At 35.5% G+C, this 23,197-nt stretch overlaps 3 protein-coding genes across 4 annotated transcripts; all 3 read right to left on the bottom strand.

Annotated features, from left to right (window-relative positions):
* Nucleotides 1-2,776: 2,776 nt before the first annotated feature.
* On the bottom strand, nucleotides 2,777-5,372 carry LOC112779873 (hevamine-A-like). Its single transcript, XM_025824228.3, has 2 exons — nucleotides 4,801-5,372; nucleotides 2,777-3,470 (listed from the first exon to the last, which is right to left on the bottom strand). Exons 1-2 carry the CDS (start codon nucleotides 5,325-5,327, stop codon nucleotides 2,975-2,977), a joined length of 1,023 nt encoding a protein of 340 aa, XP_025680013.1. The 5' UTR covers nucleotides 5,328-5,372; the 3' UTR covers nucleotides 2,777-2,974.
* A 4,027-nt stretch (nucleotides 5,373-9,399) lies between these two features.
* On the bottom strand, nucleotides 9,400-13,653 carry LOC112779872 (uncharacterized). The gene is made up of 3 exons (XM_072227118.1): nucleotides 11,187-13,653; nucleotides 10,893-11,084; nucleotides 9,400-10,289 (listed from the first exon to the last, which is right to left on the bottom strand). The coding sequence occupies exons 1-3, from the start codon at nucleotides 13,445-13,447 to the stop codon at nucleotides 9,722-9,724; spliced, it is 3,021 nt and encodes a 1,006-aa protein (XP_072083219.1). The 5' UTR covers nucleotides 13,448-13,653; the 3' UTR covers nucleotides 9,400-9,721.
* Nucleotides 13,654-15,653: 2,000 nt separating this feature from the next.
* Nucleotides 15,654-22,430, bottom strand: LOC112775360 (ABC transporter C family member 10). Of its 2 annotated transcripts, none has more exons than XM_025818938.3 (12): nucleotides 22,062-22,430; nucleotides 19,456-21,498; nucleotides 19,055-19,375; nucleotides 18,875-18,961; nucleotides 18,012-18,599; nucleotides 17,770-17,934; nucleotides 17,397-17,691; nucleotides 17,057-17,271; nucleotides 16,647-16,952; nucleotides 16,464-16,527; nucleotides 16,136-16,375; nucleotides 15,654-16,015 (listed from the first exon to the last, which is right to left on the bottom strand). In XM_025818938.3, the coding sequence occupies exons 2-12, from the start codon at nucleotides 21,466-21,468 to the stop codon at nucleotides 15,903-15,905; spliced, it is 4,407 nt and encodes a 1,468-aa protein (XP_025674723.1). In that variant the 5' UTR covers nucleotides 21,469-21,498; nucleotides 22,062-22,430; the 3' UTR covers nucleotides 15,654-15,902. The 2 variants fall into 2 exon arrangements, with proteins under 2 accessions (XP_025674723.1, XP_072084436.1); XM_072228335.1 differs by lacking the exon at nucleotides 22,062-22,430 and adding an exon at nucleotides 21,915-22,053.
* Between the last annotated feature and the right edge of the window lie 767 nt (nucleotides 22,431-23,197).

Here is a 23,197-nt window from a genome sequence, read left to right as displayed (position 1 = left end):
AGAAGCAATGCACTAAATAGCAATCACGTTACTTTTTGCAATGATTATTCATTATTATACATATGTCAAATACATCAAATTTGAACAAATTAATTTTTTCCAGTTACAAATCCTAATGACTTATGAAAGTGAATCAACTAATCATGCTAGTACACTAATATTGTGATACTGGAAAAGCAAATATACAGCTCCAGAGTCCAAGACACTAGCATCCACCATTTGTGGCTGAAAAACTAAAGTACACATCTTGGGTTATTCTGTTTTGCAATTATCTGTAGAAGCCATGTAAGGTTACTTACATCAAAGATCAGTCACCCTGAAACAATTTCCTGGAAACTGAGCCAGATGCTTAGCTTGATCCCCATCAGCTATGTAATTGTCATAACCTGAACCCCCTTCCCGTTGAATTGAACGCTTGTTTCCTGTCAACGGTGTCTCACATACTCTGTCAGGTAAGATTACTTACATCAAAGATCAGTATTTGAATAAATTAATTCCTTTCTAGTTGTTAAATTAGTATTTCTTTAAATTATTTTATGATTTCAAATGTTTTCTGAAACCTTTTTTTTTTCTTTTTGTAAAAGTTATTGTCTTTTAGTGCTTCTGAAAAAAGGAAATTAATTAGTATTAAATTTAAATATAAGACATATAAAAAATATTAATGACCTAATATTTTCATTTCAAAAATATTGTATTGTGCCATAAAAATAAACAAATAAGATAATAAATAAATTTTACAATTTTGACTGTCTACTTTATTTATTAGAGTACTTACATGCCAACAAAAAAAAATGAATTACTCTTGACAATACATATTTTAAGTTTCAAACAGTAGACCAAGAAAGATACTTATTACAAATGTGTTGGATTTGATTATCACGTGATTAACAATACTGTTGAGATATGTGGAAACACGTAAAATTAGAAGTGAATCAGAAGTTTGTCCTTTATCAATGCGAGTATACCCCACTAACCATACAGTCACTATCAAATAATTATTTATAGAGAAAAAAACAAATTTATACCTAATTTTTTAGTTTGTGAATATTTAAGATGATGAGAATTTAAAAATATATTGAAGTCTCTCATAATTTTTTAAAATTTTGATATATCTATCTCTGAATTTAATTTGTTCAATTTTAAAAAGAGGAGTGTTAGGGTCAGTAATTTTTATGATTTATAATCATCAAATAGTTATTAATGATAATTTTAATAGTGTGAGATTGGTATGAAATTTTATCCAATAACTCACTTTCTTTTATTGGTTACATGCTGGCCAAAATTTATTAAAGTTGCTGGCTCCTAGACTTTTTCTTTTAAAAATTTTCTCACGTGTGTATTCGTATTAACCAGGTTAGTACAACAGGAGTCACGTTTGATTTTTCCGTTAAATCTAAAAGACCCAAATGAACATGAGGGATCAATATATTCAGATTTTGAAAAAGTCAGAGATTTAAATATATTTTCAAATTTTCGATAATTTAAATATCCACAAATCAAAAGGTCAATGACTTATTTGTCCTTTTCTCTTATTCATATCTAAACTTCTAGATTAGGTTGTTTAATCAAATTAAAGGTTAAACTTCTAAATTAGGTTGTTTAATCAAATTAAAGGTTAAGTACGATTTTAGTTATAAGGTAAGAATTGAAAATTTTTTTATCTATAATATTTATTTTGTTTATAAAATTGTCTTTAAAGTTTAATTTTAAAATCGTCATTTTACTAAAATTTTAATTTTTATTATCAAATTATCCCTAACTGAATTTTTGTTTAAAAAAAAAAGAAAAAAAAAACAAGTGAAAGAAAAAGTAAAAAGCGGATCGGGGGTGTTCAGGAAAGAAGAGGGGGAAGGAAATCCGCCGGCAGCCCTCAAGAGTGTCGTCATTCCTTGCGGTTTGCACCGTTGCAGTGCTTCCCTCGTAATTCGTAGCGTCGTTGATCACCGCAAAGCTGTTCTCGTTGCGATTCGCAGTGTCACCGACCACCGTATCTCCATTCTCGTTTTAATTCACGGCGTCGCCACCACTGCCGCAGTCTTTTCCACGCGATCCGCCACCATCACTGCAGCTTTCCTTCCCTCGCGATTCACAGTTCACCATCGCAGCCCCTCCCCCCACCACCGCCGCAGTCCTTCTACTCACGATTCGCAGATCACCTGCTCTCCCTCGAGGTCTTTACAATGCTGTTTCAATTTATTTTTTTTTTATTTTTCAGATTTAAAGGAAGGTGTTTTGTTTCTGTTTATTCTATTGTTATTGTTGTTGTTGTTGATGCTTCTAGTTACTTCTGTTTATTCTTTTTTATTTCATTGTTGTTGTTGATGCTTCTGATTGCTTCTGCTTTTATTTCTTTTGTTGAAGAAGAATGTAAGACTTTGCTTTATTACTTCCTGTTTTTTCTAATTCTCAATGTGTATTGCTTTATTTATCTTCTAGTTGTCTTATTTATCTGTTTTCATTATTCGTATGTATTGCTTTTGCTTCTTGTCTTGTTTATCTGCTCTTGTGATGAAAAAAAAAAACGAAAGAATAGAAAATAAAGATTTTGAAAAAGAAGAGGGAAGTCTTTTGGTTCAAAAAGAACGATTTTAAATCAAGTTAAATCTTAGGGATGATTTTGTAAACAAAAAAAATTAAAAGCAAAAAAAATTTTCAGTTTCTACCTTAAGAACCAAAATTATACTCTGACCCTTAAATTAATATAATACATTTTGACCAAAGATAGAGATAACGCAATTAATTAACCCTAGGTTGATGACTAAAATAAAAGTAGGTCTACGTATGAAACCTTTATTATTCAAAGAAAAAACCAGTACATGCAGAACAGCATCAACATACTTTGATCACAAAAATCAAAGCCTGAAGAGAAGCTAGATACCACAAGGTGATGATGATATTGATCACCCATAACTCATAATAAGTAATCATCATCATCACAACTTATTATTCCATCGTTACATAGCAGATATTCATTCTAAAAGGGTCTTAGTTTCGGCATGATGCGGTTGAAAGCTGCAGATACACATTCAGTTATAGTGTTTGATAACGTTGCCATCAATGTTTGTGAAACCCTAACATTATCATCAACTTTAACACAATCTTTGATTTGATCGCTGTAGTGGTTAGTAACATCGCGGAACCTATCCCAAAGCATGACGCCACCATAGTTAGGAGTGTGCTTGATGATTGGAAGAACCTTAGTACACAGATCTTGCGGTGAAATATAGCCACCGCTGGGAGCTGCATCAGGTGCAGCGGGTAGTCCCATAAACACCGTGTTATTGAGCTTCACATAGGAGGTCCATGTATTCCATGAAGATATGAGCAGAGATGCGTCGCCGTTACTATATTGGCATGGAGGGTTGTTGTAGAATTGGATGAAGAGGTAATCGAAAAGCCAAGTTCTAATGGCGGTATCAAGGTAGTAATCTGTGAAGAAACATTGTGGTGCTGCCGACAAGTAAAAGTACCTACAGAAGTAACACATCCAAAATATTTTGATAAGAGAAAATTTTGAGAACCAGCAGATTTAACAAATTTTAGTACTAAATTATTTAAAATAAATAAATTTTATAATTTATATATAAAAATTTTGACAAGCTATATTGACTTATGTTTGTATGTTTTAATAAATATAAGTAGAAAAAGTACACGCCAATGAATTATAATTTAAATAGTATAATTTTTTCATATTCATTTAAGATGTTGTGGGTTTGAGTCTCTTTATCTTCGGTAAAATAAATAAATAAATAAATAAGCATATGTATAAATTATATATATATATATATATATATATATATTGTGTAAACTTTTTTTAATATGAATTTAAATTATTGTTGATCAAATACGGTATATAAAATGATAGTATTATTTTTTATTATTAATTAATAATATTTAAAAATGTTGACTAAAAATATAGCATTAAACTGTTAAACTAAAAATATTGAACTATTGATTAAAAAGAAAAAATCTAGGGAATAACAATTTTATTAAAATTTGGTCAGTACTTAATCAATAAAAAAATGAGTAATTTTATATTATTAGATGTAATCTTATATCATTAAAAATATTAATAATAACTAATTAATATCTACAAATTATAAAATTTACTGGCGCCTAACACTTCTCGAATAAAAATATTTGTCAATATAAATTAAAATTGTTTACTTTTAAACTTTTTTCTTGTATTGACCATTGATGATTAATTTAGTTGTAATAATTAATAGAAAAAATTTAGAAGACTAACTATAATATAAGCTAATTAAGATAATTTTTTTATTTTAAAATTTAAAAAAATTAAGGTAATGAATTTTTTTTGTAAGAGAATTATCTTTTAAACTAGTTAGCTAAAGTTAATTTCGCTCCTAATTAGTACAAAAGCACAACTAATATTATAAAAGAGAAATATATCCCTCTTAACATAGTATATATATATTACGATGATTATTATTATGATGATTATAATAATTATACTAAAATTAAAATATTATTTTTATTATTTGATAACATTTTTATTTAATTAACAAATTTTATATTTTATATCAATCATTTATATATAAAATTTAATATTTAAAATTTAAATTAATTTTTTTTCATTTTTAATAACAAATTAATTTTTAACAAAAGTTGCACTCTTATTTTTTCTAAAATTTATTATTATTTTTTATGCGTTTTAATATAAAAAATAAAAACAAAAGATGTTGTAAAAATGTAAAAAAATATGAAATTAATTTTAGTAATATTTTTTAAGTATTAATAAAACTTGTGTATAATAATGATAAATATTTTGTGAGTATGCACCTGTCTTGTTTTCTGCGTGTATCGAGTTCTCTAGCCAAGTCATCCCAATAAAGGTTCACACCACCACCTTCAATGTCGAAATCAATGCCATCAAGGTACACACTCCCTAATGGACCCTTTTGGCCAGTGAGGAAGTTGTTGTAAAGGTAGTCGGAGACGTTCTTGGCATCTTCCGGTGAGCATAAGGAGTAGGGCCCAACGGCTCCTCCAAGGGAGAGGAACACCTTCACACCGTTGCTTTGGCAATGTTTAATTTCTGGTTCGAGTTTGTCACAAGGGGACCATGGCCCACAGTGGCCAGCAAAGTTCCAATCTGGAGTTCTGCCACAACCGAAAGTGTAGAGAAAGGCGAGGATCACAATCTCAAAGTTTCCGGTGTCACATGTGGAGGTTAAGGTACCGTCGCCATTGTTCTGGCCCCAGTAGATGGCTATGCCACCTTTGGCATGTGCAGAGGAGAGGGTGAGGAGGAAGAACAGGAGCAATGCTAATGCTTGATGAGTGTTACTTCTCTTGTTGGAAGCCATAGTGGTTTTGTTTTTAGTGGAGAGTGTGGTGCAAAGACAGTGTGAAGTAACCTATTTATAATGGTCACAATAACTTATATACTAGAAGTCTCTAGCATTTAAAATGTGATAAATTATTGATGAGAAACTTTGGACCACGTAGTATAAGATTCGTACACTTGATTAGTTGATTATTCAGAAATCAAATTAAGCATGCAAATGATGTGTTTGATATTAAAAATTGAGTAGTACCTACTATTCTATATTTCTATTCCAAACAAATAATAAAGTAACAATTTTACTAGTTAATCAACTTGGGTTAATCGAGTGGTCAATTTACATATTTGTTTGCTTGAATTTGGATCTTCTAAATTTTGAATTTCTATTTTAGAAGATAAAGTGTGATCTCTCTCCATTTATTTTAGGAAAAGTATATGGAACTAAAAGGTGATCAGCCAAAAAATAAACAAAACCGTTTAATTAGAATCACTTTTTGAATAATATGTTTGAAAACTGCTCCTGGGATCACGGAGCACAAACCAAAACCCGATTTTTCATGGAGCCCAAACACATTTTGGCTGGTTTTTGGCTGATATGCTTTTGGTTCCCTAGTTGTTCTCTTTATTTTATAGGTGGGACAAAAAGAAAATATAAGAGAGAAACCATTCAAATGTAAAAGATCACACTTTATCCTCTAAAGTGAAAATTTAAAATTTAGAGAATCCAAATTCTGTCTGCTTAAGCAAGTGTCAGGAGTTCAAATTCCATATTCTGTATGCATCAATCCATCTATTGGCCAACGGCGAGTGACAAACCCTTAAATGGAGTTCGAGTCGGAAGATACCGTGAACCATAATTTTTTTTTTAAATATTTAAATTTAAATTATTATAAAAAAACATCCAAAATTTAAATAAAAACATTTCAAATCTAAAAAAAATTATTTCTAAAATTTTAAATTAATTAAGGTCAAATTTAATTAGATTCAACCCTAATTATCCTTTAAATAAAGAATCAATATAACTAGTTCAAATCGATTTTAATTGGGCAATCAAATTACAAATTAAATACCCATGAGTTCCGCTACTATTAGCTTAATAGCTTTCATCCTTAGCCCCTTAAGATTTACAAGTCTCTAGTATTTAAAATAAGGTTAAGTATGGTTTTGGTCCCAAAATTTTTTTATTAGAATCGAAATTGTCCCTCTTGTAATTTTCGATTTAAAATCGTTATTAATGTTGCATTTTATTTTAAAATCGTCATTTTTAATAAATTTTTTTTCTAAATGACAAAAATACCATTTTTTATCCACCATTTCATTCTTGTTCTTCTTTAAGGAGAATTGTTCTTCTTCTTCCATTAACAAATTCTTCAATTCCAGATTCAGAACAATTTCAGAATAAAAATTCTTTTTCCATTAATAAAACTCAATTTCAAAATTTTAAATACAGTTAACAAAATTCAATTACAAGAATTAAAAATACCCAAATTTATCTTCAATTACAAAAATAAAAAATCTATAAATTTTGAAAAATGAAAAATAGATTAGAAAACAAGAACAGATTAGGAAAATAAGAAACAAGAACAAGAAATAAGAACAGATTAAAAAAATTCAGAACAAGAACAAGAACAGATTAGAAAAATCCAGACCAACATCAAATTCAATAGCAATAACCAGATGCAGAAGAACAACAACCATGAATCTTGTATACAATTAACCATTAACAGAAATTCAATAACCTAAACTAATTCAACAACAACAACAACAATTCAGCAGCAACTTTCAGCAATTCAATAACCTAAAATCAACTAACAGAAAATTAAAATCCAGCTAAACTAACCCAGAATCAAATCAAGGGGCTGGAGGGAGGGTAACAGGTAGTGGTGGCTCTGATTCCTTCTGCGACAGGGACTGAGGGAGGGAAAGCAGGGAGGCTCGCTGGCGGTGGTGAAACAGAGGAGACTCCACGTTGCTGCGTGGTGGTGAAGCAGGGGAGGCTCCACGTTGCTGCGCCATGGTGAAGCAGGAGAGGCTCTCCGGCGGTGAGCTCTGGTTCGAGGAGATCTAAGACAGGGAAGAAGAGAAGGAGGGGAGAGGGTCGCGGTTGATCTGGACAAGAGAGAGGCAGCGGCTGCAGCGGCGGGACGGCAAGACTGCGGCGGCAGGACGGCGGCTTCCTTTCCCCTTTCATCGTCATCATCATCAGAGTTCTGGAGGAGGCGGCGGCGACGACGAGGTCACGGCGTTCGAGGAGATCTGAGACAGAGAAGAAGAGAAGGAGGGGAGAGGGTCGCGGTTGATCTGGACAAGAGAGAGGCAGCGGCTGCAGCGGCGGGACGGCAAGACTGCGGCGGCAGGACGGCGGCTTCCCTTCCCCCTTCATCGTCATCATCATCAGAGTTCTGGAGGAGGCGGCGGCGACGACGAGGTCACGGCGTTCGAGGAGATCTGAGACAGGGAAGAAGAGAAGGAGGGGAGAGGGTCGCGGTTGATCTGGACAAGAGAGAGGCAGCGGCTGCAGCGGCGGGACGGCAAGACTGCGGCGGCAGGACGGCAGCTTCCCTTCCCCCTTCATCGTCATCATCATCAGAGTTCTCGAGGAGGCGGCGGCGACGACGAGGTCACGGCGTTCGAGGAGATCTGAGACAGGGAAGAAGAGAAGGAGGGGAGAAGGTCGCGGTTAATCTGGACAAGAGAGAGGCAGCGGCTGCAGCGGCGGGACGGCAGGACGGCAGCTTCCCTTCCCCCTTCATCGTCATCATCATCAGAGTTCTGGAGGAGGCGGCGGCGACGACGAGGTCACAGCGGCGACGACGGAGGCTCGCCAACGCCGTCCCCCTCCCCCCGTTCCCCCTCCCCCTCTTCCCTTCCCCTCCCCTCCCCCTTCGTATACCCTTTTCTTCCACACAAACCCCCCCCCACGCGTTTTCTTCCCCCGCGAACACGCGTTTTTTCTTTTTTTTTTAAAATTTTATAATTTTTATTATTAAAATAGGAATAGGGTTAGTTTAGGAATAAAACAAAAAATTTTATTAAAAAAGATGATTTTAATACGAAAAAAAACGTTAAGGACGATTTTAAATCAAAAATTAGATGAGGGACGGTTTCGATTTTGGCGCTAAACTTTTGGGACCAAAACCATACTTACCCCTTTAAAATATGATCAATTATTGATGAGAAACTATAGATCACGTAGCATAGGATTAGTACACTTGATTATTCAGAAATCAAATTAAGCATGCAAAAGATGTGTTTGATATTAAAAATTGTCAGTACAACCCCCCCAGAAAAAACCTTAATCTACCAATCTTATCATGTTGAATGCTTGCGTATTCAAGTATTCAACACCAGTGTAACATCCTTTCGAGGCATTTCAAAGTTTATTCGACGTAATAAAGAGGAATATGCTTTTGTTATTTGTCTTTTAACTTTCAGGATGTATATGATGCTAACTGCTACATCTCAAGTTAAAAATTAAAATACACCGTCCATTACTAAATAATTGAAACTGGCGTGAGTTTGCTGGAATTAATTTATAAACATTTACATACGGCATCTAGGCAGGTATTATTGTAGTAATAAGATATAGAAATAGAAACAGCCTTCCAAAAAGAAAAAAACAGACAATTACAAGGAAATAGCTATTCAAAAACAGAATATAATAATCAACGTAACACTTTTAATTTAGATTTAACTCGTGCAACCCGTGTAACTCAACTACAACTTTTATCTATTATTTGAGCTATATTAGACTTTAGACGCCAGTTAACAGGTTACAATAATGCATAAAGCAATGTCAGAAAATAGAGTCGCATATACATTGCAGAGATACTTAGATATATAAATGATAAATCAACCATGGGTATCCAACAAGTTATCATGCATGATTTGCCAACAAATTGTTTAGCATGGAATAAAGTTACGAATTATCTATATAAATTATCAATTGAAAGTTATCTAATGCAAAGGAAACTTTCAATAGTTACACAAACATTTTCGAAACGTAAAATAGCGTCCCATTCTTTTCTATCCATTTTCCAACAAGTTAATACCAGAAACAAGTTGTCATGCATGTAGCAGAAAGCCAGAAGCAATGCACTAAAAAGCAATCACATTACTTTTTGCAATGATTATTCATTAATATACATATGTCAAATACATCAAATTTGAACAAATTAAATTTTTCCAGTTACAAATCCTAATGACTTATGAAAGTGAATCAACTAATCATGCTAGTACACTAATATTGTGATACCGGAAAAGCAAATATACAGCTCCAGAGTCCAAGACACTAGCATCCACCATTTGTGGCTGAAAAACTAAAGTACACATCTTGGGTTATTCTGTTTTGTAAGTTTAGCAGCTTGCATATACAAATTATCTGTAGAAGCCAGGTAAGGTTACTTACATCAAAGATCAGTCACCCTGAAACAATTTCCTGGAAACTGAGCCAGATGCTTGATCCCCATCAGCTATGTAATTGTCATAACCTGAATCCCCTTCCCGTTGAATTGAACGCTTGTTTCCTGTCAATGGTGTCTCACATACTCTGTCATAGCTTGCCCTTTTCCGCTTCTCATTTGGCACCTTTCTAAAGGGGTCTGTCTTTGGTTTCATAGCCTTGTGTTTTGGCGCCCAAACTCTCTGCAAATCAGGTATCCAACTTGTGAAAGATGAGAACCTACGTGCCCTATCTCTCCTTTCCTTAGCTTCAATTAGTTTTCGGCCATGATCTTCTTGAATAGCCCTTTGGAGTTTTCCAGTGTCATTATTCTGCAACTGAAAGGGCTCGTTTTCTGATGAAATGGGTCCATTACTGATATCATTTTCACCCATTTCATCTCTGTATACTATTTGGTTCAAGGGTTTATCGCTGTCCTCACTGTTAAGAAAATTATTAGGGGCTTCCTCCACATCTGCAAACAGCAGCAGGTCCATTTTGTTGTAGATTTTGTGGACCACGTCTTCAAGAGTGTGAGAATACCTGCAATTTTGAGTCTATCATTAGTCTACCTGGTTTGTTTGTTATGCACTCATCTACTTAGTTCCATTTTTCTTGTTCTTATGGTAATTAGTTTTCCTGTTAGTGAACCTAGATTTGGTAACAATGATGCTGGTATTTTGACGTTTCCATCAGTATAATAAAATAAAAGTATGAAACCTAGTGTTATGAATCCCATATCTATCAGCGATATACTTTATACAGTTTGATCTTTCTATTTTTCCTTGATCCTATATATATTCATTTTCAACAGTTTCTATGGAGAAAGATAAAAGTATGTCTGGTTTGGGTAGAAAGACAACTACTAAGCAATTATAAGTTACTCTGCACTGCAATAACTAAAAATACTACACTCTTTCCATACTGAAGTATACTTTCAGGTAACGTACATCCCTCCATTTTTAACCCTATCTCCTTTACATAGTAAAATGACTATAAAATTATAGGGGGGTGTGTATATATAGGAATAACTGCAGCGAATGAAAATAAAATAAATAGCTAACACTTCAAAAATAATATTTAAACTTTCAGAATAATTATCAACCATCGTGCAAAACACCCCAATCCATGTGTAAAAACCTGTACCTGCTTTTGATGATCTTTGCCACATAATTTTCAAGGTTCCAATCACCAAAGAAACCCCCTTCCATGTGGCAGTGCATGTCATCCAAAAGCTGGCATATTTTCTTGACAAACTTGTGTTTACTAGAATCCTCGACTCCACTTCCAACCTCTGATTGTAAAATCTCCATCCGAAGCAAAATCTGCAGCTCATATCTAATGGTGATTAAGGAAATACAAGAAATAAAAGTACCGCAAATTTTACAACTGTTCAACACATCATATGCAGAATTAAAGGAAAACTTTGTCAAAGGATACTCTCTAGCTGCATGCTCTGTAACTTGTTTAGAAAGTCTTGGTTCAGAGGCCTGAGAGAAAGAATTTCTGCTTTTATACTTTGCTGCCAACTCTTTTGGTTCTCTCAATAGAAATTTTATCAGTTCAGATGCAACAATGCTACTGGAAGGAGCATTATGACCCTCATTACTGATTTCCCTATCATCATGCTGACCTTCAGAATTTGTTTCTCTGCCACCCTTCTGGCCCTCAGAATTGGTTTCTCTGCTATCCTTCCGACACAGCCAATAGATAGATGAATTCACAAGTCGCTTTGCCATAGCCCCAAGGTCTATATCTTCTGATTCAATCCCCTGTTGGATCTTGGTGGAAAGATTACTGAAAAATTCTGCGGACGTTTCTAACCTACAGTCAAGCACAGCGTCATCCTGTATTCTAGAAGCCTCGGTGTTAATCCCAGCTGAGGCAGATGAGGATACCGGCTGTTCAATATTTGGAGGTGACTCAGTTAATTTATCTTTATTCTTTTCTGCAATGATCTCATTTGACTTTGGTGTTTCTGACAAATTTATTATATCACTACAGCTAGACTTCTTTATCTGTTTCATCCACCATTTCAAAAACTTCAACTTTTTTGACTTGCTACTTTCAATGACTGAATAAACATCCTTCAAATCCATTTCAAATTGATTACATACTGATTCACAGAATGAGCTCCATGTAAGGTTTTGAAGTGATTTCAAATCCATCTTTTTCTTTTCCCCATGACCCTCATTAGCTGCATCACTCTCCTTAGCTTGAGAATCCAAGAAAACCTTGTCCTTCTTAGATTTGCGATCAGATTTAAAAACCCTGTGTTCCATTGTCCTTATATATTGAACCGTATTTGCTCCACCTATATCATTATCCATATCTGGATCCCCTAGTACAGATAAGAGAGCAGAATAAACAGTAAAAGGCCTCAGAACACCCATACATGAACCACCATTACCATTGGTGAGAGACACCAACGCCCAGCAACCTTCTTTACAAAGAAAACTCAAGAGGATTTCCCAAATGGGCACTGATTTTCTCCTCCACTGGAAACCAAATTCAGTAGCAAGCATCTGAAGAACCCTATCTGCAAAAAACTGATCTGAATTTTCGTCCTTTTTCTTCTTAGATTCTCTGAAAACCTCACGCACCATAACAGATTCAGATAAGCATTCCCTCACATTCACAAAAGCATCAGACTTCTGCACAGCCTTAACCTCAAATTTAATGATTCCATCCGAAAACTGTTTCCGAAATCTCTCATTTCTCTGACAAACTGCTCCTTGCGAATTCACCAAATCCGGATTAAACCTAGCATCACCACACCTACGTGGAATTTTCAAATCCACTAACTCAAGATCACAACAATTGAACTGAATAGGAATCCTATTCACATCTAACATCTGAAGACACAGCTGCACTTGAGCTTTCTTAGACGAACAATCATTAGAATCAAGAGAACCCCAATAAACCCCAATTTTGGGGTAAATCAAGCCAAAAGGAACAAGAGCAGAACCAAGCACAATCGAATCTGCACCACAAAAACCCCAACCCAAACCCTTAACCCCCCTCTCAAAAAACCCACGAACCCTTCCAATTTCACCACTATCACCGCACTCAGATTCAAATCTAGCACTAGCGCTAACACTAACCCAACTACAGTGAATATCTCTAGAACTAAACACATCCCTAACACTCCCAAAGAACTCAGAAAACATCTCGCAGAAAGAATACTCATCACCGACCTCTCTATCAAGAAACAAAGACAATTGTTCAAAGGAATTGCATAGGGGAGAGAACAAGAGTACCAAACTGGAAGGTACTGGAGAATCGAGACTTGAATCGGGATCCCAAGCATAGTCGTGGATGAGCTGGCGCAAGGTGGAGGCGATGTGCGAGGCTTTGGGGGATGAAATGTGGTGGCGGCGGAGGAGAGAGGGGAGGGAGGAGAGGGCGTTGGAGAGGTGGCGGAGGGTGGGGGAAGGGAGGTCGAAGGAGAGGGAGAGAGGGATGGAGAGAGTGGAGGATGAGAGGAGAGGGGAGAGGGATGACAAGAAGAGCCTGAAGGAGAAGAGTGCTGTGGAGAGAGAGGGGAAGGAGAGGAGTGTGGCGGCGGAGGAGAGGATGGCGGAGGTGTAAGGTGTGGGGTCAGGTAGGCTGAGTAGTGGGTCCAAGTCGATGAGGAGAACGATGCGTTCGGTTTGGGAGTAGCGTGTCACTGGATCTGGATCTGCCTCTGAAGAACCCATTCACAGTGAAGATGAAGGTGAAGGTGAGGGTGGTGGTGGAAATGGAATTGGAAGAAGAAGAAGAAGAAGAAGAAGGGAAGTTGGAAAATCGAAAATTGAGGTGGCAGTGAAGGGAAAGTGAAGATGGTAACTGGTGCCGGCACGGTGGAGAGAGAGAGAGAAAGAGTGTACAAGTTTGCTGCAACTTCAAATTTGGATTGAAGGGGATGAGTGATGAAACGGTGTCGTTTGTAAAGTGGTTTCGAGAAACTTTGCGCTTAGGCGGGAAATGAAATATTGGCGCCACATCCTTCAAATTTTGTACACTAAATTAAATATTCAAATTTCAAAGTGTAATATTATTTAAATTCATATTATTAAAATTCTGATCAATTAAAAAATAATTTATTCTTATAAATCTAAATCATTTATATTGTATAAAATAAAATATAATAAATATATAGCGAAAATCTCGAAATCTATTCATGCACTAAAAACTGTAACACTTTTAATTTAATAAGAAGTGTTTAAATTATAACTTACGTGTCTGCTAATCAATCCACTCCAAATTAGGTGATTTTGTAGTGTTAATTTCTTCATTTATATATTTATTTTTTAATATGTAACCTAAAGGCTAAAGCTATATTTATTTTTTGGATTTATGAACAAAACAAGTTTATGTTTTTGGTAGAGAAACAAGTTTGTAGCTTGTACCATGAAATGGGTCTGATCATTGATCAATTATAAAATCACCAGATTGCTTGCTGTATGGGCTTGCCACTCACCTATTATTATTAATGTATCTGACTCAAATTTTCGATGCATTGACCATGACCAAAAACAAAAAAGGTCTACCAATGGTTTTGCTAAAAAACAATCTGAAGATGCTTAATGAAATTGCTTTGGAGTTTGGACACATGTATTTCTGACTTAAGAATAAATAAATAAAGAACAGCATATGTAATTATGTATACACATTATTCAACCATGCTACATGTACACTAAAATTAGCCATTATAATTAATTATTTATATAAAATATATATTAAGATATAAATACATATTTAAAATAAATTAAATCACATATATTTATACAAAAATACATTAATAACTGATTTTAGTGATTGATTTTATTGTATAAATAATACTTTTGATACACATTACATCAAATAAATGCTACTGAATATCCCAGTTCACATATACATCAAATCTTACCAATATACTCTTGCCTAAGTTCCTATTAAATACGAGAAAAAAACATATCTCTAGTTTCACCAAACGTGTAAACTTAGCTAATCCAGTGATGCAGACAATTAACTCCGACATGCAGTACAACAAATTAAATTAACAATGTGCTTAGTGTTTAGAATGTTGTGGAACACAGACAAATGTTGAAAACATAATCTTACCAGCAGCAATATAAAGAATTCCTTAGACCAGAGTATTTGACACCTACAACCATCAAGAAAAGTATGCCATATACCCATGTAGGGTCTTCATGAGCCCAGTGAAATCGGGTTTGATGTAACCCAGATTCGACTCGAAATATATATCGGGTCTATTTGTTAGACCCGAACCCGATCCTAGATCCGATGAAACCTACACACTTTCGAGCCATGATTATACCGGATAAAAATCGAGTGAAAACCGGACCGTTAACATTACTTTCTTGTATAAGCTAGCATGTGAAAATATCTAAATTTCTAAGACTCTAACCATTATTAGACATGGTAAAATTCACTTGAAAAAATATAATAAGAACCAACCCTTCCCAAAAATTAAAGCATAACTACAATCAATACTAATATTGTCTAATAACTCCAAATATTTAAATAAATACAAATAACATAATATTATACATTAGTCTAAAGTTTTATGCATTTTAAACATAAAACATTAACTTATAGTCTTATAATGACTAATAACACAAAATATTAAGGTTTACAATACTTAAATGCCACATAAGAATAGACATCATCCATTACTAATAACACAAAATATTGATTGTGTATGATGATCGGGCCACCGGGTCGAGTTTGGATGACCCAAACTATGGCCCGAACCCGACTCGAAATAATAACCGGGTCTATTTTTAAGACCCTTACCCGACCCTAGACCCAGTGAAATCACACCAAATTAATTCCTAAAAAATTCGGAGCTGGGCCGGGTCTTCGGACCGGACCGGGCCATGAACACCCCTATACCCATGAGTCCCCTTGTAAGATCACTTCAAAATGTTGTATCAATTATTAACATATAGTGATATACATGCCAACTTAATTGGCAATGACATGATCCTTAACATCATCATCAAGTGTTACATTTGATTCCCATTTAACGGACCTCAGACTTGGTCCAAGTATAATACACTTTTCTCTACTTCTAAATTCTAACTACATTTTTCGTTGCTTCTTGTCAATGCCTTAGAAAGAATCAGAAGTGCTAACTTGCAAAAAAGAAAAAATGGTCTTTCAACTTCAATGTGATTCTGCTGACTGAAAATGAGACCAATATTCCTTAACAAGCTGCCCAAAAAGTGATCCTTCCCTCTTCATCAAGTTCATTGGCTCATCATACTCTACCAGTTTTCCTGCACAATAATAGAATTCTGGTGAGGAACAAGATCTATGACTAGTTTCAAAAAGCATTTGCACAATCATATTGATGATGCTAATGGCACATGGCAAGTGGCAGTTAATATGCAACTTACCATCACTGATGGCAAGAACCTTGGTGCAATCCATCACAGTTGGTATCCTGTGAGCTACTGTGATTACAGTACAATCTGCAAATTCAGTCCTAATGGTTTTCTGCAGAATCAAATCAGTTGCATTGTCAATTGATGCAGTTGCTTCATCCAGCACTAATATCTGACTTCTCCTTAGAAGTGCGCGCCCCAGACAAAACAACTGCCTTTGTCCCATACTCCAATTCGCTCCGGCTTCAACAACTGGAAAACAGATTCTTCTAAGTCATAAGTAATTAGGCATGAATTGAGCAGTGCAAGATTGTAATAGCAAAGGTTGAAAAAAGTTCACCTGAGGAATCTAATCCCTCTTCTTTCTCTTGGACAGCCTCTCGCAATTGACACTTCGCAAGAACCTTCAAGTGGAAGCCACAATTAGTACATATTTACTATGCAAAACAGAGATAAACAGGAGAAAGGCTTCTACTTGTCACTGATCAAACAACATGCTTAAAACAAAAGGATTATACATTACCTCCCAAATCTCTTGATCAGTGTATTGCGATAAGGGGTCCATATTGTATCTGACTGTTCCATTGAAAAGAGTAGGATCCTGAGGTATGATGCCAAAACGTGACCTCAAATCATGAAGTCCAATGGAACTAATATTAATACCATCAACTATGATCTCTCCACCGGCCGGCTCCACAAGCCGGAATAAAGCGCCTATTAGTGTCGACTTTCCACTACCTGTCCTGCCAACAATACCAATCTTGTGTCCTCCTTCAAATGTGCATGTGATTCCACGGAGTACAAGAGGTGCATCAGGTCTATATCGAATCTGTTTTGGAATTATCAACAAGCAAATTGTGTACTTCAGTTCAAGTTCCATTATTTCAATGCCTTCATGCACAAGTTTTTCTAATAACTAACAACTATAGGTACCTGCAAATCATGAATTTCCACTTTTCCCTCAAGTGGCCAATTTGTTGGAGGACGATTTCCTTCTATAATTTCTGGAGCCTCACTTGGTATATGCATATATTGATTAAGCCTCTCCACTGATATTATGTAATTTTCTATGTTGCACTGATTTTGAATTGAAAATACTAGTGAAGCATTAAGTGTAAGGCCATATGAGAGAGCCATGCCAATAAAACCTGGAAAATAACACCAAAGTTTCAAGTTAGAAAACTTTCTTGAAAAAGTGCTTAAGTTTGAGGATATAGACATAATTTATAAGCCATTAGACAAAACACAGAGTGACATTGAACTCAAGTCTCACCAGATGTGAAAGTTCCAGAGGGAAGTACAACCATGCAAAGTGCTGCAGATGCAAGAACAACTGCACTGACTGTTTCCAACCGCTGAATGAACCACTCATTTGCTGCAAAAGTATGGAAAAAAGGACTAGCATTGACATCAATCAAATGAAGATTTTTTGCAAAAAAACGATCTTCCTCCTCAAAAGCCCTTATTGTCACAGCTCCAGCTACAGATTCAGCTAGATGATTAGCTACATAGGATTTTGTTGTGCCATTGAGCCGCATCAATTCTTTCGCAGTAGCAAAGTAATATCTCTGTATTAGAAGTAAGTATTCTTAGTAAACTTTCCAGAAAAGAATATAACTTTCACATTAAAAGTAAGAATCTGTTACCTGCAAGCGAATTGCAAAAATAATCATCGGTATAGAGACAAACAAGACTTGCCAAGTAACAACTGCTAAGACTGTAAGATTAGCATAACAGTTAGAAGTAGCTGCAACAGCAAAAAGAAGGCCAAATGGGACATCAAGATCAACAATGCTGAGATCCCCAGAAACCTGAACAACAAAATAACGGTCAGTCAAAACACTTCCATTGCATACGGCTGCAAGAGAAAATAGTTTAGTATGCTTACCCTGCTAAGTATCCGTCCCAAGGGGGTGGAGTCATAAAATGCCATTGGTGCGCGAAAGAGAGAATTCAGAAGCTGTAGAAATAATGATTTTGATGACTGAAGTCCCATAGCAACTGTAAGAAGACTTCTCACCAACAAGAATAATGTTGAAGTAAATCCAATCAACAAGTACACTAAAATCAATTTCAAAGTGCTGACATGAGGATTGTCAACATTGGCAGCCATCCATGAGTTTTGCGATATCTGACCAATCACAAATGTAATCTGAGAAATGACAGCCACAGAGAAGTACACATATCCTTTGTTCTGATTCAGATACTGTAAGTAAGGCCGGAAGCCTTGGTTTCCTTTCTCTCTCTCTTCTTCCTTGATTAGCTGATCTCCTTTTGATGCATCAAACTGCTTCTCCACATAAGTTTTCCTAATCTCTACTGCAGAATTAGAATTTCTCTGGGAAGAAGTAACATCCATAAGCCGGTCAGAACCAGCAGTCTCTTTGTGAGCACTGACAAGGTCCTGAAATTCTTGACTTGAGGCCAAAAGATCATGATAAGGAGCAGCTTGTAGGATTTCACCATCTGACATCAACTATAATGTAGAATGGTGTTAAGGACCGAAACAACAATTGAATGATGCAGATGCACAAATCAAATAAATAAGTGAAAAAATTAGTCATGAACAACCCCATGTGACATCAAATGTGAAAAACGAATTAATTAGTCCATTCATAATTCAATTAAAAAAATCACAAAATCATAACTTTAGAACTTGTTATATATTTAAAATCATCATATATTTTTACAAAAATAAAAGGAGAGAAGTATGATATAAAATTAAACAGTGGTTTAAGATTGCCAAATTACCAAAACAGAATCAAATGCAGGAAGAAAGTCAACTTGATGAGTGACAAGCAAAACTGTCTTTCCTGCAAGTCCTTGCATGATGTATTCCTGCAAAGTTCCAAATAAATCCTTCAGTAAAGAGAAAGTAAACAACACTAGAGAAATTAAATGCAGTATGTAACAAAAGGAATTTGTCATTACATTAAACAGATTTGTGGCAGTATGTGCATCAACAGCACTGAATGGATCATCCAAGAGGTATATATCAGCATTCTGGTAAAGAGCACGAGCGAGCTGAATCCGTTGCTTCTGGCCTCCACTCAGGTTAACCCCTCTCTCCCCTATCTCAGTGAGATCACCATGGGGAAACAACTCAAGGTCCTTTATTAGTGAAGACCTATGCAGAGTTTCTCTATATTTTTGAGTATCCATTGCTGATCCAAACAATATGTTATCCCTTATTGTACCTGTCTGTATCCATGCTGTTTGAGAAACATAGGCAAATTTGCCATAAACTTCAATCTGCAATTCAGAAATAGAGAATCAGATAGATATCTTTCAAATAAATATAATGCACTCTCAATAGGGGGAAATAAGCTTACAGTTCCCTGAGTATTAGGAACTTCTCTGAGAATTGCTGCTAACAGTGTTGATTTTCCTGATCCAACCTCTCCACAAATAGCCAACTTTTTCCCTGGCCTAACCTCTAAGTTGATATTTCGCAGTGTCGGTTTTGATGCATTATCTTCCCATGAAAAGTCAGCAGCCTTGATTGAAATGGAGCCCCTCATGTTGTCGCTGAAACTCTTCTTCTTGACATTTGCATTTTGCAGTTCAGATGCCTCAAGGAACTTTACAAGCCGGGCAAACGCAACTCTGGCCTGAATGACCACCCCAATGACATCAGGAATGGTTCTAATTGGATCTTGAACAAGGCGCAAAGTTGCCACAAAGGTGAAGACATTGTTAGCATGCAGGGGAACGTTAAGAAAGTAACAAGCTCCAAAGGAAGCAGCGGATACCAACACAGGTGAGGACCAGAAGAGAAAGGTGTTGTAGGCCTTGCGCAATAGCACTGCAGACAACCATTTCAGCTCCACATTCCTCAATCTTTCAATAGAATCCTTGAAGTTGGTTTCCCATGCATACAATTTCAGCACCTTCATATTCAGAAGAGCCTCAGAAGTAGCCTTCAACCTCTCATCTTGTGCCACCATGAGTTTGCTTTGAAACTTATGCTGCAACTTTGCAAGTGGAGTATTGCAAAGCACAGTGAAAACTATCACCACCAAGGAGGCAATTGTAGCTAGCCCGACGGCGCGAAAAAGTATTACCAAGGAGATGCATAGCTGGACGCTAGTCGTCCATGTCTGGTGAAACCAATAAGGAAATTCTCCGATTCTATAAGCATCCACAGTCACATAGTTCATGATCTCACCACCAGAATGATTCAATCTTGCAGAATTTGATAACCTCAGTTGTTTTTTATAAATGGCTGCAGTGAGCAGAGATTTAACTTTCACACCTATCAGTCTGGCTCGGAAGTACCACTGCCTTTGTGATAAAGATTCTATGACCTTCGTAAAGAAAAGTGATATGGCCAATACAAAACCTTCATATTTGAAGCTTTCATTGCCCTCAGCTACCAGTATGAAGGAATTCAGAAGCAGTGGACCAACAGAAATAGCAATCACCTTAAGCAATGCAAAGAATCCTGATATCAGAATTTCTCTCCGGTGGCATAAAACTATAGTCCACAAAATCGATGATTGCAAAGAGGGATCATTCTGTTTCTTCCTGTTCAAGTGGTCTAGAAACAGCAAGTAACAACTTTCTGCTTGATCTTGCTCTCGCAACTTTGGGATATCTTCTTCCTGAAGTGTTTTCTCTTTACCCCTCTTCATCAAAGGATTCATCCACCAAAATGACATGGTACTAAAGAATCCAGCTCTTCCATATAGAGCATCGTTGTTGATAGAACCAATTTTGTTGGACTCACCATTCAAAGGAGTGTAAAGGCTTTCATCAAGTTCCATGTCAGTTTCCCTGCATTTATATGTGCAAAGCAACAATAATATTGCCCCTGGGAAAGATAGAATATCTAAAGCTACCTTAAGGGACAGGTCTTTGCTACCAATTACATAAAACAAGGAAAAAGCACAGGAAATGCCAGAAACCAAAAAGATAAGAACAGAGAACATCCTTAACCATGGTCTTTGAAGCTGTTTTAGGCCAAGATTTATTGCTATGCTGACTGACAACCATGTCAATCCTTGAAAGAATTCTAGCAACCACAGATCAAGAGGCAAAGAAGTGTTGGTTTTCCTCAAATTCTCCACTAAAACCCAAATGCCTAAGCACAAATGCACCAGGCCAAGAGCACCATTGGCTATGGCAGAGACTAGATGCAATTTTGAAAGTCTTCGTGACCCTGTTAGACCATGTAACGGTTTGGATGGTAACTTCTTGATCATAATGAATAGGAGCATGAGAAGAAGCAACACATCAAAGCAAGATATCAAGAAGTGGTTGATGCATGAGGAAGGATCAACCAAAAACTTGAAATCATAGCTGCATGTTTCTTCCCCACAGAACATGCTCCAAAACCCCTCCATTTTTTCGGCCTTCTCTTCGTTACTTAAATTCTGTGTAAAAGAGAAAAATCTGTCAGCTAAATCATGCGTTCAATGTAAAAAATTTTGACACGAACACAAAGAATGGTGCAGAAACAAGATTTAGTGAAAGAAAAACATCCCAAGGGTGAAACTAACTACAAGAAGAAGTAGGTAAGAATATAATGACAGTGAAAGATTCAAAGAGCGACATCTGAGTGACTCAACCGGAGAATTCATCATCTAAATTCTTGTAAAATCATGAATTTAGTTAGACTCATGAGCTAACTCGAGAATTTGATAACCGAACTTATCAGAAACCATTCAATGCAAAATGCAAAGCCACAAAAGAGCTGGTTTCGGCATTGATCATTCCAAGAAGAATCAGAAAAAGAAAACAGAGTATGTATGATTATATTATACATACACACTATCGTTCAAAAACTTACTGCAGGACAAAAACACAAACAGGAAACAAGAACCGATTAATGGAAGAAGAAAAATAATACTATCATTTGAAAATTAGAAAGCAAGAAGTGTAAACGTAAAAATTTTTTTTTTATTGGTTCAAAATAATGGATGGCGTATAAACAAACCTGTAGGTAGTAGACTTAGAAAGCCGAAAGTGTGGCGGAGAGTGAAGACGTTTTGTTGTGTCTTAGCAATTAGCATATACTCATACTATGTTCTTGAATTCAATTAATTAATAATAATTAACGTGTGAGGAAGAAGAGGAGAAGGCGGTGGTGTTAAATGAAATGAAGAGAGAAGTGAATTTGTAAGTGCATATGAGAGGAGCATGATGGCGTCATAGCTGACGTCCCGTACTCTCATCTTCTTTGTAATTTACGTTTGGAAAAATTGAGATGGAGATGGAGAAGTAGGAGCAGGTAGCCTAAGCCTAGTGACAAATCGTTGCCGCGGTTCCGATTCTACAAGACTACAACCCACGACTTAATTGCCACACACTACAAGCCACTCATTTAAACATTTACTATAGGAAATTTTTGAAGTGTATCGTCATATCGGTGTTTAAGTGATTTTTAACCATTGATTTTAATTATAAAAAATATATATATAATATATATAATTAAGATTAACGGTTAAAAATTATTGATACATCGGTATAACGGTACATTTGAAAATTTTTTTTTACTATATATTATATCAAATTATTTGTAATCTCATGAAAACTAAGTTAGATTAAGATGAATACCTAATTCGGTCCCTAACAATTATCTCGAAGAGATTATGAAGTTTTCAAACAAAAAAAATACTTAATTCGGCCTCTGATCCTTACTTTTATGAAACTAATTAGTGTCTGTACTAAAAAAATACACACAGGAATCAGTTCCATAAAAATAACGCTTAAGAGCATAAAAGAGTATTTTTTTTTTTGTTAAATGTCTCATTGTTTTTCAAGATAATTGTCAAAAATTATTTAAAATTTTTTTCTTAAATTAAATTTATATGAAGTTAATGGTTAAAAATTATTAAATAATTTAATAAATTTAACTAAATTATTATTTAACAATTTTTAATTATTAAATTCACGTAAAATTAACTGCACTTAAATTTTTATTTTTTAATCCACTCACACTTAAATGGTAAAAAGTTATTTAATTATATTTGTTTTGTATTATTTAAATAGTAATTATTTACTAATGGATATTTTTTTAATTTACCATGTCTGACACGCGTATTTTCTATGTCTAACTGTGTTTTAATAAAA

This window comes from Arachis hypogaea, chromosome 19, assembly GCF_003086295.3.
Source record: "Arachis hypogaea cultivar Tifrunner chromosome 19, arahy.Tifrunner.gnm2.J5K5, whole genome shotgun sequence".
Taxonomy (NCBI): domain Eukaryota; kingdom Viridiplantae; phylum Streptophyta; class Magnoliopsida; order Fabales; family Fabaceae; genus Arachis; species Arachis hypogaea.
This window is presented reverse-complemented; position numbering and strand designations above follow the sequence as displayed.